Here is a 15,434-nt window from a genome sequence, read left to right as displayed (position 1 = left end):
ACTCCCCAATATGTAGCCTACAGTATGAATAATAATAAATCATTAGACTTGCACATTTTTTTTTAATTGTTATTTTTTTACATACTTAAAATAATAAGCCTGGATAGGAAAAAATCAATTTCCAAAAGCACACACAGCAACATTTGAGAAGTAATAATAATAATAATAATAATAATAATTATTGTGATTACTGGAAAAAGAATATTCACATATTGTGGAAAAAATGATTTAAAATACAATTAGAAATAATTAATATTTGTTAAATACAGTGTATTTTAGATTACTTGTATTAAAACCAGTAATTAAATCAGACATCATAATGAATATTAGTTATAATAATAGTATAACAATAATTAAGAATAACAAAAATGTATTATCGCTGTTTTTTTATAATTTTCATTTTTTAATTCATACATTCTAGATTCATAGTCACTTTAATTTAAATGTAGTTGTCACTGCTGAAACTGGCCTATAGACAAGTATCTAACATTTAAGTTATTCAGTATTAACTTTACTTTATTGGTCAATTAATTGCTTTTTTTCTAGACTTGCAACCTTTGATTCTACTTCTAAAATCACCTTTGGCCTGCTTAAATTATTATTTATTGGCTGTGAAAAAGAAATTATACAGGATAAAAACTTGACATGAAAAAAAGAAAAGATTAATTGAAAATGAGTGCAGTAAGATCACTGATGCCCATTACAATTTTTTTTTTTCTGCGACCCCACTAAGAGAAAAACATCCTCCCCAGCACACACAGGATGTACAGGCTCTCCCTCCAAAAATTCCAAATTTAGTAGTCCCACGGCGGCCAGTCCTCAGCATTATCATAACCATAACTCTATCCATCACACACACACTTACACACTGCCTTGAGCCAAATGATGCTTTTGGCCGTCACAGTCCTTGAGATTTGTGGGAGGGGAAGTTGTAGACAGTTAATGGGAAGGATGTTTCTCTTTGTTCTTGGTGTAGAACCTTAATCTTCAAATGATCTGCAGTTTCCAAATGACCCTCAGTTTACTTTACTTGACTGAGCCTGTGAGAAAATATTCAGACCATCCTAAGAACAACTAGGCTGCGTGACAAGCCTTCACTTTGACTGTTTGGGATGGATCGCATGCTGATCCACCAGCCTGTTTCAATTTAAGCTGAAAATTGTGACAGGAAATATGGGGGATAAGAGGAAGCGGTCAGTGTATGGGAACTTGTTAATGGAACGGTTTCAGATTGGGGTGAGGACAGTAATGGACATATTTCCCATGGAGAGTGCATTACCACCATCACAGCGTTTATACTTAATTGGTGGTCATCAATGTTCTCAGCACACAACATCAGATCTCATATGTATAATGATCAAATGATTTTATATCCATTTACTTAAATATCAACATTTTTGTTTTCCTTCTTTCTTAAAGGAATTTTGCAGGATTTACTGCATTTGTGGCACTGGACCTGGATAGTGTGTCAGTATAATATCAGTTCACATGTCCAAACATTCATTTTGCCATTAATTGTAATAATCCAATGAGATTTTTGTCTGACAACAGCCAGTGCTCCACACAGAGATCTGATCTGATCATCATCCAGTCTGTCTGGAATGACATGAAGAAACAGAACAAACTGAGACAGACTAAATCCAGAAGAACTGTGGCGACGTCTGCAAGATGCTTCAAGAAACCTACCTGCACTAGTGTAAAAATGCTGTAAAATAAGGACGCTGTCAAAAATAATGTCATAAATAGATTTTCTTTATCAATTAACTTCTATAAACTAAATTAAATGAGCAGCCTTTGCATTTAAAGCAGCTTTTGCCCTCGATGCACTTGCACATAGTTTTTCCAGGTATAGCTTTGCAGGAAGGTCTCTTGAAGCATCTTGGAGACGTTGCCACAGTGCCATCCAGGTTAAAAAAAAAAGTCAAGAAAATTATTATTTTACAAGTATTCTCTCTGGAAATCTTCATTCTGATTGGTCAATCACAGCATTCAAGGGTCCAATATCTGCTCTAAATTTGAGTTTAAACTTTATCAGTCTATTAAGTACTAAGTAAAAATAATCCATTAAAATGTACAAAACAAATGGCATGGCAAAAAGACAAACACTGCAACAATGGTAGTAATATACATAAGTCACAATCATTTTCAGTCTATATCTGAGACACAAGATGTGATTGTTGTTTCAACAGTCTGACATGAGACATGACAGTACACTCTTAAAAATAAAGGTACTTCACAATGCCATAGAAGAACCTTCTTTGTGACAAAAGAAGATTATAAAAAGGTAAGAAAGAGACCGGTCTTTAAAGAACCTTTGACTGAATGGTTCTTTGTGGAACCAAAAATGGTTCTTCTATGGCATTGCTGTGAAGAACCTTTTAAGCACCTTTATTTTTAAGAGTGTAGGCTTCTTAAGCGGTTGGTTGTCGGCCAGTGTCGATTTGTCTTAAGCAACTATCCGCCCAGTTTTTCCAGTATGTGTTGGCACTACAGTCAAACCCCCATTGGTGCCTTTTTGGCTGACTGCACATGTTGAATTTTTGGTGGAGCCCATCGATGATAGAGATTTGACTGGCTGTTCAGCTTAGTAAAACAGTGCATGAAAAGAAAAATTAAAGTAGTGTGTCCACTTGACTTTCTCATTTGCTTGCTTTCATCTCTTTATTCATCCACAAAGTCAAGGGCTGACAGTGCCAGTGCTATTTACAACTATCTGACATATTTGAAGAAGAAGAGAGTTATTTTTCTCTCATGCAAGAGTAGAGAATATGCACTAGTTGATCATTGGCTGTAGGCTATGTGATGTTCAAGTGCAAACTTTTGGCAAAGGTGACATAAGCGACACCATAGTTAGCTTTTAATGCCACTAGTTCTTTGGTATGTCTGGGGCTATAGGTGGAATCGTTTTGCAGGGCATTCATGATTAAACAAACTCAACTGCGTGATCAAACTCGCTTCCCTAAACTATATTCCTTTCATTAGTCACTGGAGAAGTAGAAACAAGATGTTTTGTGTGCTCATGTCCACATTCATGGTCATTGTTTGCATATCTAAGACACACAATTAAAGCATTTTAACACAACTTTCCAGAAACGTTTTCAGGCTTTTTTAGATTACTTTTCTGGTGAATAAAACTCATGATGTATGCCTAGTGGAGTATAATTCATGCAAAAAAGATCCCATATCCCATTTGTTGTATATATTCATTTATGCAAAGCAATCCAACCACAAATAATCAACCTAGACACGTTACCGACAGTGCACAACATGACTGAATACTTATGAGCGATCAGGAACGAAAGCATATCGAAACAATACCTGCAATGTTTTGGCACAACATAGTGAAGATGGAACGGGTTGTTTTGGTGGCTCTCTCAAAACATGTCCCATAACGCTCACGTCTTAGGTCAGTGGGTGGAGAGTAGGCGGATTTTGTGGCTGTTCAAACACATGAGCATTTATACTTCAAGAGCAATCCTGCGAATGTGTTTTTGATAACCTCTGGAAGTGGACAAGCTTTTAGACCCTGATTATACCCGTTTAGTCTCATGCAATTAATTCCAGTTATAAACAGGACAATAGAGACTTGGGGGTGGGCTCTTTTGAATGGGGACAATAAGAAATCACGAGAGCATCCCTAGCATTGTGGCGGCAAGTTTTAAATGGGCAAGCATCACTCAAAATTACAATTTTGGTTAAAAATGAGCACAAAAGATATATTTAGTTGTCCAGTTATTCTGGGCTCACAGAAGCTAAGCCAAGTCTCTGGGTTGTAAAGGGTGGAAATAAACATGGGGTTAGATTGTTGAGGGGTATGTCACGGAGGGCCTGGGTTCAAAGGTCAGGACAAAGTTTCTGACAAACGGGAAATGGTGGTGGAGCTTAGTGACCCTTTTGCTTCTGAATTCCCAGTAGAAAGTTTTTTTTCCCTAAAACATACTTCAGCTATCAGCTTCCCGGCTTTATCTAATACTGCATCATGCAGCAGAGATTCTGACCACAAATGTTTGTTATTTACTGTGAGAACAGGATTAGAAGTTTAAATATAGTATCACTTGAAGACTCAAAAACAAAGCCATGTTTTCCTTTGGACATAGTGCAAGATAAATTTTGCATACTGACAAATCCAGTAGCATCAGGCTGTCGATGAGAGTGACAAATAAACATTTTGCATTTTAAACTGGCCACTGGCTGGGTGGACTAAAATGGGCTTTTGCTGGTAAACAGAATGACATTGGCTTTTCATTGGTTCTCAACATTTAGAAATTCTAGCAAAACATTTCCTAGGAATGGAAAGGAACTTGAACACTTGTAGATTCCAAATCTCAGTTGGCACATTGTATTTTGTTAAGAGACATGTGAACTGGTGGCTTCATTGACGTCAAAACTAGACTGGCAGCAAATTTGAAGGCTTGAACATTTAAGAGCTATGGGGTTAGGGAAAGTGTCAGTCCATGATCACTGCATGATTCGGTTGCATTTGCTCCTTTCGTGTTTCATACCAGAAAGAAAGTCACACAGGTTTGGAACGACATGAGGTTGAGTAAAGCTCAGGTCACTGAATAAGCAACGCCTTGCTTCACAACAAGGCACAAAGTCACTCTCCAAAACCTACACCCTCTCTGTTCCTCTCTGGCAGAGTGAACTACTAAACTCCACCTGGACTGCTGAAACAATTACATCTTCCAAGAAGCAAATGAAGACACACCTCTTCTACAAGCACTTAGCCACCACATACCTTTAGGCATCAGTCAAGAGAAGAGGTGCGTTGGTTTAATGTAGTTGTCTAATAAACCTGCTATTGTATACTATCCATTTTTGGATAAATGGTTCCTTTAAAATTTCGACCAGCTTCATATTTAAGACAACAAATTTGTGATATTTTGGCTTGGGTTGGTGTGGGAAAGTACTTATAGACCTGAAAAGACTTCCAAATCAATGCAAATGAGAATCTCCCATCAGGGGTTGAGACAGCCCACTCGAGCGGAGGGGCTTCTGTGGCAGTCCAACCTCCACTCATTTACACAGATACAGTGTATGAGGAAGTTTTAAACAGACAGGGAAGACTGAAGAGACACGCTGACAGAAACAGACAGCTTTGGGATAATGCAACCAGCAGGTAAAAATGTATCTCATACACTTAAAAATGATTAACAATTGTGTGTGTGTGTGTGTGTTGCATAACAAATAATTAAGCACCAAATGTATGAATGTAATTGCATTACAAAATACCACACCAAATGGTTTTTATTATAAAGATTAATAGCACAAGCATACTTCAAGCAAATAGTTAGAAGTAGTGCTGTCAAACGATTAATCGTGATTAATCGCATCCAAAATAAGTTTTTGTTTATATAATATCTGTGTGTATACCGTGTATGTTTATGTATATAAACACGTATACATTCAGGACAAATATGTTATGTTTATATATTAAATATATTTATATATAATATATAATATAAAATATAAGAATATAAATGTATATACATGTAAATATTTTCAAGATATATACTGTATGTGAGTGCATTTATATATACATAAATATACACAGTACACACACACACACGTTTATTATGTAAATAACTTATTTTGAATGCGATTAATCGCGATTAATTGTTTGACAACACTAGTTAGTAGTAGGTTTTAAGTAAAAGTAAAAGTAAAATCTTTAAGTAAAAGATTTATATCCTTATCAAAACTAGGAGAAAACGTACTTGTGAACTTGTCAAACTTGTCTAACTGGTCTATAGTTAATGTGATGAACTTCACCTGTAGTTACTCTGCTAGGAACTTGAGGGAAACTGGCTTCATTGACCAAAAATGTCCTTGGGATCAGTCTGGCTGAAAAGTAATTGCAAATATAACTCAGACAAATGCTGATGTTATGCGGTAATAATATAATTTTCATTATGTACACATGCATAAGCAAGTCTGAATTCTCAAAAACTGAATTCTCAAAACCACCTAATCTCACCAGTGACAGTGGAAGTGTTGAGCTAACATCAGACGTGGTGGACAAGCAACTCTTGATATGGCTTAGTTTTGAAGTTAGTTCAATTATCATATTAGATCAGAACTGGAAAACCTGTTGTACACAAGCTTCATATGCATTCTCCCCTCTGATCGATAGTGAATACTTTTTTTAGCAAGAAAATGCCTTTTAGTATAATAATAATTATTTGAAAAATCATGTTAAAATGTAAATACCCACGGCTTTTGAGGTAAGTTTATTTGTACATTTCTCAGTCATCATTGTATTGCACTGCATTCCTGTCATACAATATGAACCATAAGAGCCTGATGTTTCAAATATGATACTCAACAACAACAAAAAAACACTTATGCAAACTTTTTTTTTTGTCTCAAGGCTCAATAAACTCTTTAAAATACTACAGATCGTAAAATCAGTGAATGTTAACCTGAAGACTATTTGTAGTTTGTTTTATGCAAATTTATATAGTATAAATCTATGTATAAATCATATTAGTTGCACAAATTGATGCTATTTCACTTATCTTCTGTAACAGAAACACATTTGGCTAATTTCTTTATTTTGCTTCTGACTTTTCTAAGCATTAGTTCTGAGAAAAAGTCCAGAATCATTTGTTTGTATGCCATTTGCTTGATATTTTGTTATCTAGTGTAATGACATTCATAGATTCAAGTGTAGCTTCATGTACATTCCAAGTACATGTTGGGGCCTCTCTTGTAGCATGTTTTAACGATATGGAGCAAACATAAAGAGAGACTTAAAAAGAGAGAGTATGTCTGAGAGAGATAAAAGAGGAGGAAGAGACTACTGGTAGTATACTGTCCTACAGTTAAGTAGTTACACTAAACAATTATACATTAACTGTGTTGTAGTAGTTAGGCATATAATTGCTTAACCACTCTTGTTAATTTAGTCAGCTTCACACTGAGGGCAATAATTAGCATTGTTGTCTTCAAAAACTAGTGACAAAAGAGGAAGTCAGTTTTTCCAACATTCTGAAGTCATCTGAAACCTAGCCACAACATAAGAGAGAGATTAATGGCTAGCAAAGACAAGACACATAAGAGAAGAAAGAAAAAATAAAACCTTTTGCATCAGGCAGGTTAGATAACTATCTCTATTGAATCACTAGGATGCATTTTAATATTGCAAAATGAATGCATGTGTAGGCTAAGTGTACTCAAATGTTTAAAGAAGTGAAAATAAAGAATAAAAGAAATTAGCATATTTGCTTGTAGGCTCCTCAGGAAGCCAACATGCCACTGTACCATCCACAGGTAGCGTTGCACTACAAATACTGAGTCGTCATCGGAGAGAAACCCTACTCAAGTCTCATCAGTGTCATGGGACACAACCCTCAGATAAACCTGGGCCATTCTGAAACCAACTGCTGTGGTTTGATTGGCCCACAATCTGCCAATACACAAAGAACAAGCAATTAAAGATCAACACCTTGCCAATAGTTAAACAAAAAAATCTTGGAAATCACAATTTTAAAATCTCATGATATTTCTATGTTTTTCATCACCGTGGAAGACCTGCAGTTATTGTGATGCATATAACTTCGTGACACGTAAAGACTTTTTGTTCAGAGATGTTCAAACTGTGTTTGTGCATGTTTCGTGTGTTTACCATTTCACAATGTGTGTAAACATTTACCCAGTCATTTAAACTGTAAATATAAATTTGAGTCAGTTCCCTGCCTGCCCACATTCCTGACCTGCTCTGATAGTGAAGGAAACACCTATGAATACGTCATATCAGTGCTGTGCACGCGCTGTCCGCACATCGCGCTATACGTTGCGTTGCGGCGAATTTGTTCGAAAAGTATGGTTCTTTAATTGTTAAGACTTCACTCTCTCCAAGTTGTAAAGCGGAAAGATATTTACATGTTCTTGAGTGGTTGAGATCAACAGTGCTTGCGCAGGTGAGCCGGAGTCAGGAGCCGAAGCGCTGGAGTGATTTCCTCTCTGAGCACAAGTAAGATTCAACATTTTCATTCTTCTTCTCAAGCTCCGAAGTGGCACTGGACAATTCCAGCATTTAATTAAAGGTGGCTTAAAAATGTTAAGACATTACTCTCCTTCTGGAAAGCACTGACTAGCCTGCTTAGGATTCGATTGTCTATTTAGTGTTGTCGGTGTTGTGCATATTTTCGACTTCCTGCCAAATTATTACCCCCCTCGTTGAAATCGCTACCTGATTGCCTAACCCTAACCTCTCCCCAACACCTAACCCTAAACCTACCAATACTAGGGGGGTAATAATCTGGCGGGGGTCAGAATTCGGCACTACACCAGGTGTGAGCTGTAGGCGTGTGCACGCTCAGATAATCTCTGTTTAATCAGTTCCCCCTAAATCAGGTGGTAATTTGTCTAGAAAGTAATCACAAAATGGTTATGTGGCTACAGGCTCACATTTATATAAACTATATGCAACATTATATATATATATATATATATATATATATATATATATATATATATATATACATACACGCACACACACACACACACGTGTATATATAGTGTGTATATATATATATATATATATATATAGATATACATACACGCGCACACACACACACACACACACACACACACACACACACATGTGAATATATATATATATTATACATTCTCACACACACACACACATATATATATATATATATATATAATATATTATATGCAATAATGCATTTTGGGTGGGTGTACTGCAGTAGGCTAGATAAGCAATATTACACTAGCGATCGTGCAGTTTTATATTGCTGACACAAAAAAGTCACTAGCAGCAACGACTGAGCTTGAGCTGTTTTGGAGTAAATAAGAGAATGTGTCCGGGAAAAAGTGTGTGTGTATAATTACCTGTTCTCCTGGTAAAATTATATATTCAGGTAAACAATCCGTTTGCTGGGTCCTTGACTTTAGTATCTGTAGCCTGCTTCCAGTGGCTGAAGACTTTTCAGGTCATTTGCATGAGCGCTGGACAATGCATTGATCGATATGGAGTGAAGTGTGTGTTTACTTGGCTTGACTGAGTGCAGAAATCTAGATCTCAAAGATCAAAGATTTTCAGCAACTTTCGTACCTGAATGAATCAGTGTTTTGAACAAATCAATCGAGTGAATGATTCAATGACTCCCTCGTAAAGTCACTCATTGTTCATAAATGAATCAATATAATCGGTTCAATTAATGCTTCAATGACTCATTTATAAAAGATAGTCACTTGTCGCCAGCTACAGACTTAATGATGTAACAATGAAGTGATATAAATGGTCCTATCAGCACTCTGGAAACGCTTGTCGTCCAATCAGAGCCCTGCATCCCAATGTGCATACTATCCACCCTATCTGCCCTAAATAGTATTGAAAATTACTAATATAACAGAATTTAGGATGGATAGTATGCACATTGTTGTAGGCCAGATTTAGTTGACCATTTTGAATCAGTATTCTTAAAAAAAAATTGAGAATAATCGATGATAGTCGATTAATAATATTATGCTCTGAATGTTGTCAAATTCATGGTTGTAAAAACTTTCATTTATAGAACGGTTTAGCCCAAAAGGCTAGACATATTTGTTTGTGAAAACATTTTGTGCATTTAGATTTTTGCAGTTCCACACATCTTTCTGTTTCATAAATCTTTTGGATTTCAGGTATGAAATCATTCAGGTTTAACATTCAAAACATCACTGAACAAAATGAAATAAGCCCGCATTCAACTGATGTTGCTTGATGAACTGCCCAAAAGCGCATCTGATGCGAGGGAAAGCTCGTGCGTTTGGTTGTGATGTAGATGTGTGTGGTTGGTGGATGAGATATAAACGCATTCGCACGGATCCAGTCCTCGAGACTTCATGTAAATACTCCACAAACGATCGCGGAGGGACGTCTCTCTCGCACGACACAAACAACTTCCACTAGACACATTTGCGCCAATGAAGGGTGAAGATGATGTAAATACTGCGAGGAAAGATGAGGAGGCTGATGGCTCGGGTGAGTTTCTCATGTTTTGTATTCAGAATCCTGAACGCGCGTTCATTAATGATGAATATTAAAGATCGACATGATAATGAATCGCTCTGTAGCCAGAATTCACTCCGACAACGTATTTATTTCTAACGCATGTTTAAAAAGCCCAGATTGCTTTGCAAAACACTATTTATAAAACCCAGATATGTTATAAATAATGCATTTGTGCAATAACCTGTTGACTGATGTTATTACTATTAAAATAATACTACTAATAAAGTCAGATACGCTGTAGCTATGAGCAATCAGGCTTGTGTTATTAAGTGTACTGAGGGTTTAGAGCAGTCACGCATTGCCTTCACGCAACACACACACACACACACACACACACGGAGCGCATGAGGAAAATCCATAGCAGCATCATCTTCACCTGAGGAGGAGAGAGATGCTGGTCTGAGGGGGCGGTGCATGTCAACCTCAGCTGTCAGAGGGGATTTTCCCATTTGGGGTATATGGAGGATTGGCTTTTCAAAGAGAATTGGTTTAAGGGAGAATGTTACTACATTATCTACTATATAGTAGAACGTGGGAATGATGTATAAATCCTGTTATATTGTCCATATTTCTTTAAAAATGATGCAGCAACAATGTGACAAGTAAGTTTCATGATTTATTGGCTTTCAAATACCATAAGACAATGAAATTTAATGATTACCACAAGGGTGTTTTTCATCCTGAAAAATACTTTTATTTGTCTGAGATCATTTTACTCAATCAAAGCTTCATTATCTGATCTCAACAAGCAAATGGAAAATCCACTTGTAAATGGTCCTAATAAACAGCCTCTATAAAGAAACAGGTAATGTTCCTTGCAGAAAATTACCAGTACATCAATTTGCTATTCAATAATCATAGCCTTTGTGTTCCTCTTCTGATGGCAGCGGATTTTATATGGGTTCTTGGTGGAACATGCTGTTCAGTTCTGTTTATTAGCTTGTACATTGATCTAGGAGGTGATGGATCAGATGGACTAGCAGTTAATAGGGCTTAGATTGATCCGGCAGACGTTTTAAATCTGGTAAACCACCTTGGACCAGTAACAAACCATCTATCATGTTGCAAAAATCAGCTTGACCATCTTATGGTGAAATGATTTTCCTGCAGGAATGAAAATATTATTCAACAAAATATTTTTCAAACTCGCTTATTAATATAAGAAAATTGCTCTAAAGATTGTTTACATATTTGACTGTTTACAGTAAATATTGTAATAATATAACATGAATGTGTCTGGGATCATGTGAACTAATTATTTTCACATTTAATATGCTATTTTAATATTAGAAGGTGTTTGTATTAATACTCCATATCCATATGTCTGTCAAAAAAAATATATATGTACTTTACTTGTTATTTATTGTGTTGTTTATCATGTTCATATTTAAACTGAGTACAAAAGATAAAAGGCAAGCTGACATTATTGCACTGACAATCCCCCTGGAGCAATCCGAGGTTAAACACACACACACACACACACACACACACACTTGTATCCAACAATGACCTACATATGCATTCTAGGGAGGAGAATGTAGGCATGTTCTATAGGACGTTGCTTTTGCTTAATTTTTTATTTCAGATTTTATGCTTCACAATGCAATAACATTGCCATATTACCACCCCATTTTTTAAAAAATTATTTAATTCCTTCGTGTTAGTTCAGATGATTAATTTTCGATGAGTGTCTTGAACTGAATGAATTGCATTTGCTCTCAGCTGCTCTATAATTAGGTTGGAAGGCATTATCAGGCATCTGTTGTGCTTACATTAATTTTGAAGAATTATATTGACCCCTTGCTGCCCTCTCTGTTTTTACTCCAGAGCTGTGATCTATAAAAAGCAACAGAAGTTGTTATAATATTAAATATAGTATGTTCTGAGACCTCAAATTTTCATAATAAAACAAAGAATCATGAAAATAAGAAGAAATATTTAAAATTCTGCACAGTTTCTTGGTCACTAATCCAAAATTTGAAAAAAATTAAAATAGAGTAGGGTAAACGTATACCTATTAAGGACACTTCCAATTTTGAGATCAGATTAGGAAAAGAAAAAAGAATGTATTATCCTACTTGATGTCTTAACCAATTGATGTGTTTGTTACTATATACCGCCTACAATTTCAAGTCAGTTGGATCGTTACACTGAGATATGGGTCTCCATGTGCTCACACTGTCTGGCTAATATATTACTTCACAGGCATTACTGGCTTGTACTTTTAAATCCATGATATTATAAATTGACAGTTTATTGCTGGTCTGTTGTTTTACAGTGCTGTAATTTTTAAAGATTTCATTTTATTTTAATGTGAGTTTAAAGGGTGCACTACTATGAAAATCACACAGCTTCAGTGTGACATCAATAAGAAAAAGTATCATTTTATAGATATTGTTAATAATAGTTGTTCATATTACAATATATATGAACTTAAAACATGACCTAGACTATTTATTTAGCAAAATCCTGTCATTTTAATAAATATGACATGAAATGTATTAAAAATTGTTGCTGCTCCCATTAAGCTCAGTGTGCTCTCTTTAAGCTCTTCCACATTGAACATCTATGTAAATACTTCATAAATAGATTTGAAATATTAACTGATGGTTGTCACTTTAAGTTAAGTTAATCGAGTTTCTATGGATTCTGTCGACTCAAATCTGCAGACTGGCTCTGATCTTTGGTAACTAGTATCAATTTCTCCAGACTGTAAATCTGTGTAAAATCGGGGGGAAATAATGTAGTGTATTCCAGTCTTAAGAGACTTTAGATAAGTTGAAATCAATTTAAAAAGAGGTTTCATAATGAGGCTAGTTTCCATGTTCATCCCCTTGAATGAAATGTTTTATTGGTTTGTTTTATCTGATTTTTGAATGTGTTATTTAGCTGAACGTGGACTAGTCTATAGATGTTGCAATGTGCTTTAATAACACTTCATTATGAATATATAACTGATCGACTTGAATGCCTTGTTGCTTGATTTTAGTCTTCTTTTTTTTTTGTGATTGACTTTGTTCCTTCAAAAAATATATATTTTTGCAATTATTCTTTAAAAATGTTCTTTGAAATAAACAAGAATTTTTAATAAAACATGATGTGAGCTTAATGGGAACAGGGGTGTGCTTAAAGTGCTTAAAAATGTACCCATTAAGTTAGCACAGCCAGACTTTTTGAATTTAATGATGTATATCTTAATTGAAATGCTTTTGTCATTTAAAATAAAATTAAATATTTTTGTGTGAGAGATTAACATTTTATTTTAACATAACTTTTTGTACTGAAACCAATATCTTTTGCACTAAAAATGTCTCAATGTAGATTTTGGTGAGCTTAATAGGTACGTTTACCCTACTGACTGTGTGACCACTTCTGTTTTTTGCATTCATTTCATGAAATGAAATTTGCATTCAAACTTGATTTTTCTCTTTAAACGCAAGTCAAACTAAACTTCATACCAGCTGGTTATTTGCAATTCTGTGTGTGTGAAAGAGTTGTTGAGATTAATTTAGCATCGCACTTCATATTCCTATCACAAAGCAATAATATTTGCATTGCTAAGTTTGTGTTTGCACTTCTGCAGGTGAGAAACTCTTGGGTTTCGACAGCACAGAGGAGCAGCCATCAGGCCCGAGAAGACAAGACAGCATGTGGCGAAATGAGAAGTATGAAACCGTCCCATTGGATGAGAAGGGGATTGATGAAGACAATTCTAAAGGCACTAGAGAGTCTCTATACCTCCAGACTGCTGTAAGTCACAACAACAGACAAACATTTCTCTGCACTCATTTTGTCTACTTTATTACCAGTCCCTCATCTGTTTCCCCGTCTTTCTAGTACATTGTAATTTGCAAGGCAAACTATGGACAAATATTTGGACATTTGAATGCTTCAGTTTACACCTTTGTCTGAAACAGGCGATATGTGATATTAAAGCTGAGGAGGTTAAATGACATAAATAGTCACATTTTCATTGTAATTGTACTGTTTATGCAAGACAAATATTCTTCTTAGCCCTTATCATGACTGATAATTCATAAAACAACCTAATATATATTTTCATCAAAAGCTAAAGCTTGGCAAACACATCTGGGCTAGAACACATTGCCTCTGCTGATTTTGCGTACCCTTTTGGGTGTGCAAAACTACTTTGCATGCTGAGGGCGCATTTTAACGTCTTTGCAAATCTGCAGGACAGGCTGGTCACTTTGAAATAACCTCTGCTAATCTTAAATTACTTTATACAAATTTATTCAGTCATGTGTTGGGTGCATGTTCATAGATTTGGTACTTTTTGAGTGGTGTGTTACTCATTCCTATAAGGCTGTAACCACATATTCAGGATTAAGTTGGCAAATCAAGAAAGAAAAAAAAAACAGCAGTTGTCAAGCAGTAAACTGACAGCTTCCTGCACTATATCTCATTATTTATAATTCTTTAAATCAAAAATGCAAATGAAAGTGCTTCCATATTAGTATCTTGTTCAGAAATTTACCATGAGAAATATTTAGGCTACAGGAGTTGAAAAATGTGACAACTACAAAAAAAATTTGTTACCCAGCTGCCTTTAAAATTTTAAGTTTAGTCAACTCAAATAAGTTTAGTCAACATGAAATGTTAAGTTGAACTAAGTGACAACGTAGATATTTGTGTTTACTAAACTTAAAATTTTAAGGCAGCTGGGTAGTATTGCCAAAAGTATTGAGTCACCCCCTTCTAATGAACATGTTTAACTACTTCAGTAATTTCTATTAGTCATTTGTGTAATTTCATACAAGTCATTGGTGTTTGGTGATGAGTTTTTGGCTCAAGGTCTGCATATATACTCACACCAGAGGTGTTCAGCTGGGATTAGGATTTGGCTTTCTGCAGACCAGTCAAATTGTTCCACACTGACTCAATCGATCATTTCTTTTTAAACCATGCCTTATACACAGATACACTGTCATGTTAGAATAGAAAAGGGTCCTGTCCAAACTGTTGCTATAAAATTAGAAGCACACAATTCCCTAAAATATCATTATATGCTTAAACATTAAGATTTGTACTCATAGAAATTACTAAAGTAGTCAAACATGTTCATTAGAAGGGGGTGACCCAATACTTTTGGCAATATAGTGTATGAAGGATGTAATACTACTCTATAGGTACTCAAGATTGATTGGCAGAAACTGTGTGTTTTGTCCGCTTTAAGCTTCTGTAATATAAGCTATAATATAACATAATGAATAATGTCATTTAAAAGTCAAATTATATATAGGCATGGGAATTGAGACATTTCTTTTGCCTTTTTGACTTGGTTTGTTGGTACCGTCCCTATAGATGTTTGGTGTTCACATAAATCCCAGCATTGTGATTCTCACTTCCTTGTTACACAGAACTGGTTTTAGTGGTTTGATATATAGGC

The 15,434-nt window shown here is 35.4% G+C and overlaps 1 protein-coding gene across 2 annotated transcripts in view; it reads left to right on the top strand.

Moving 5' to 3' along the window:
• Positions 1 to 4,732: 4,732 nt before the first annotated feature.
• The window catches only part of LOC306888010 (anoctamin-1-like), a 49,365-nt gene continuing 38,663 nt past the window's right edge, over positions 4,733 to 15,434 (top strand). Inside the window, exons 1-2 of one of the 2 annotated variants that reach the window (XM_079446101.1) lie at positions 4,733 to 5,119; positions 13,611 to 13,777. In XM_079446101.1, coding sequence (XP_079302227.1) covers positions 5,107 to 5,119; positions 13,611 to 13,777 — 180 coding nt within the window. In that variant the 5' untranslated portion in view covers positions 4,733 to 5,106. Of the gene's footprint in view, positions 5,120 to 7,722; positions 7,976 to 13,610; positions 13,778 to 15,434 lie in introns of those variants that run through there. The other variant, XM_079446102.1, reaches the window with a different exon arrangement.

The sequence above is a fragment of the Barbus barbus genome (assembly GCF_936440315.1).
Source record: "Barbus barbus genome assembly, chromosome: 2".
Taxonomy (NCBI): domain Eukaryota; kingdom Metazoa; phylum Chordata; class Actinopteri; order Cypriniformes; family Cyprinidae; genus Barbus; species Barbus barbus.
This window is presented reverse-complemented; position numbering and strand designations above follow the sequence as displayed.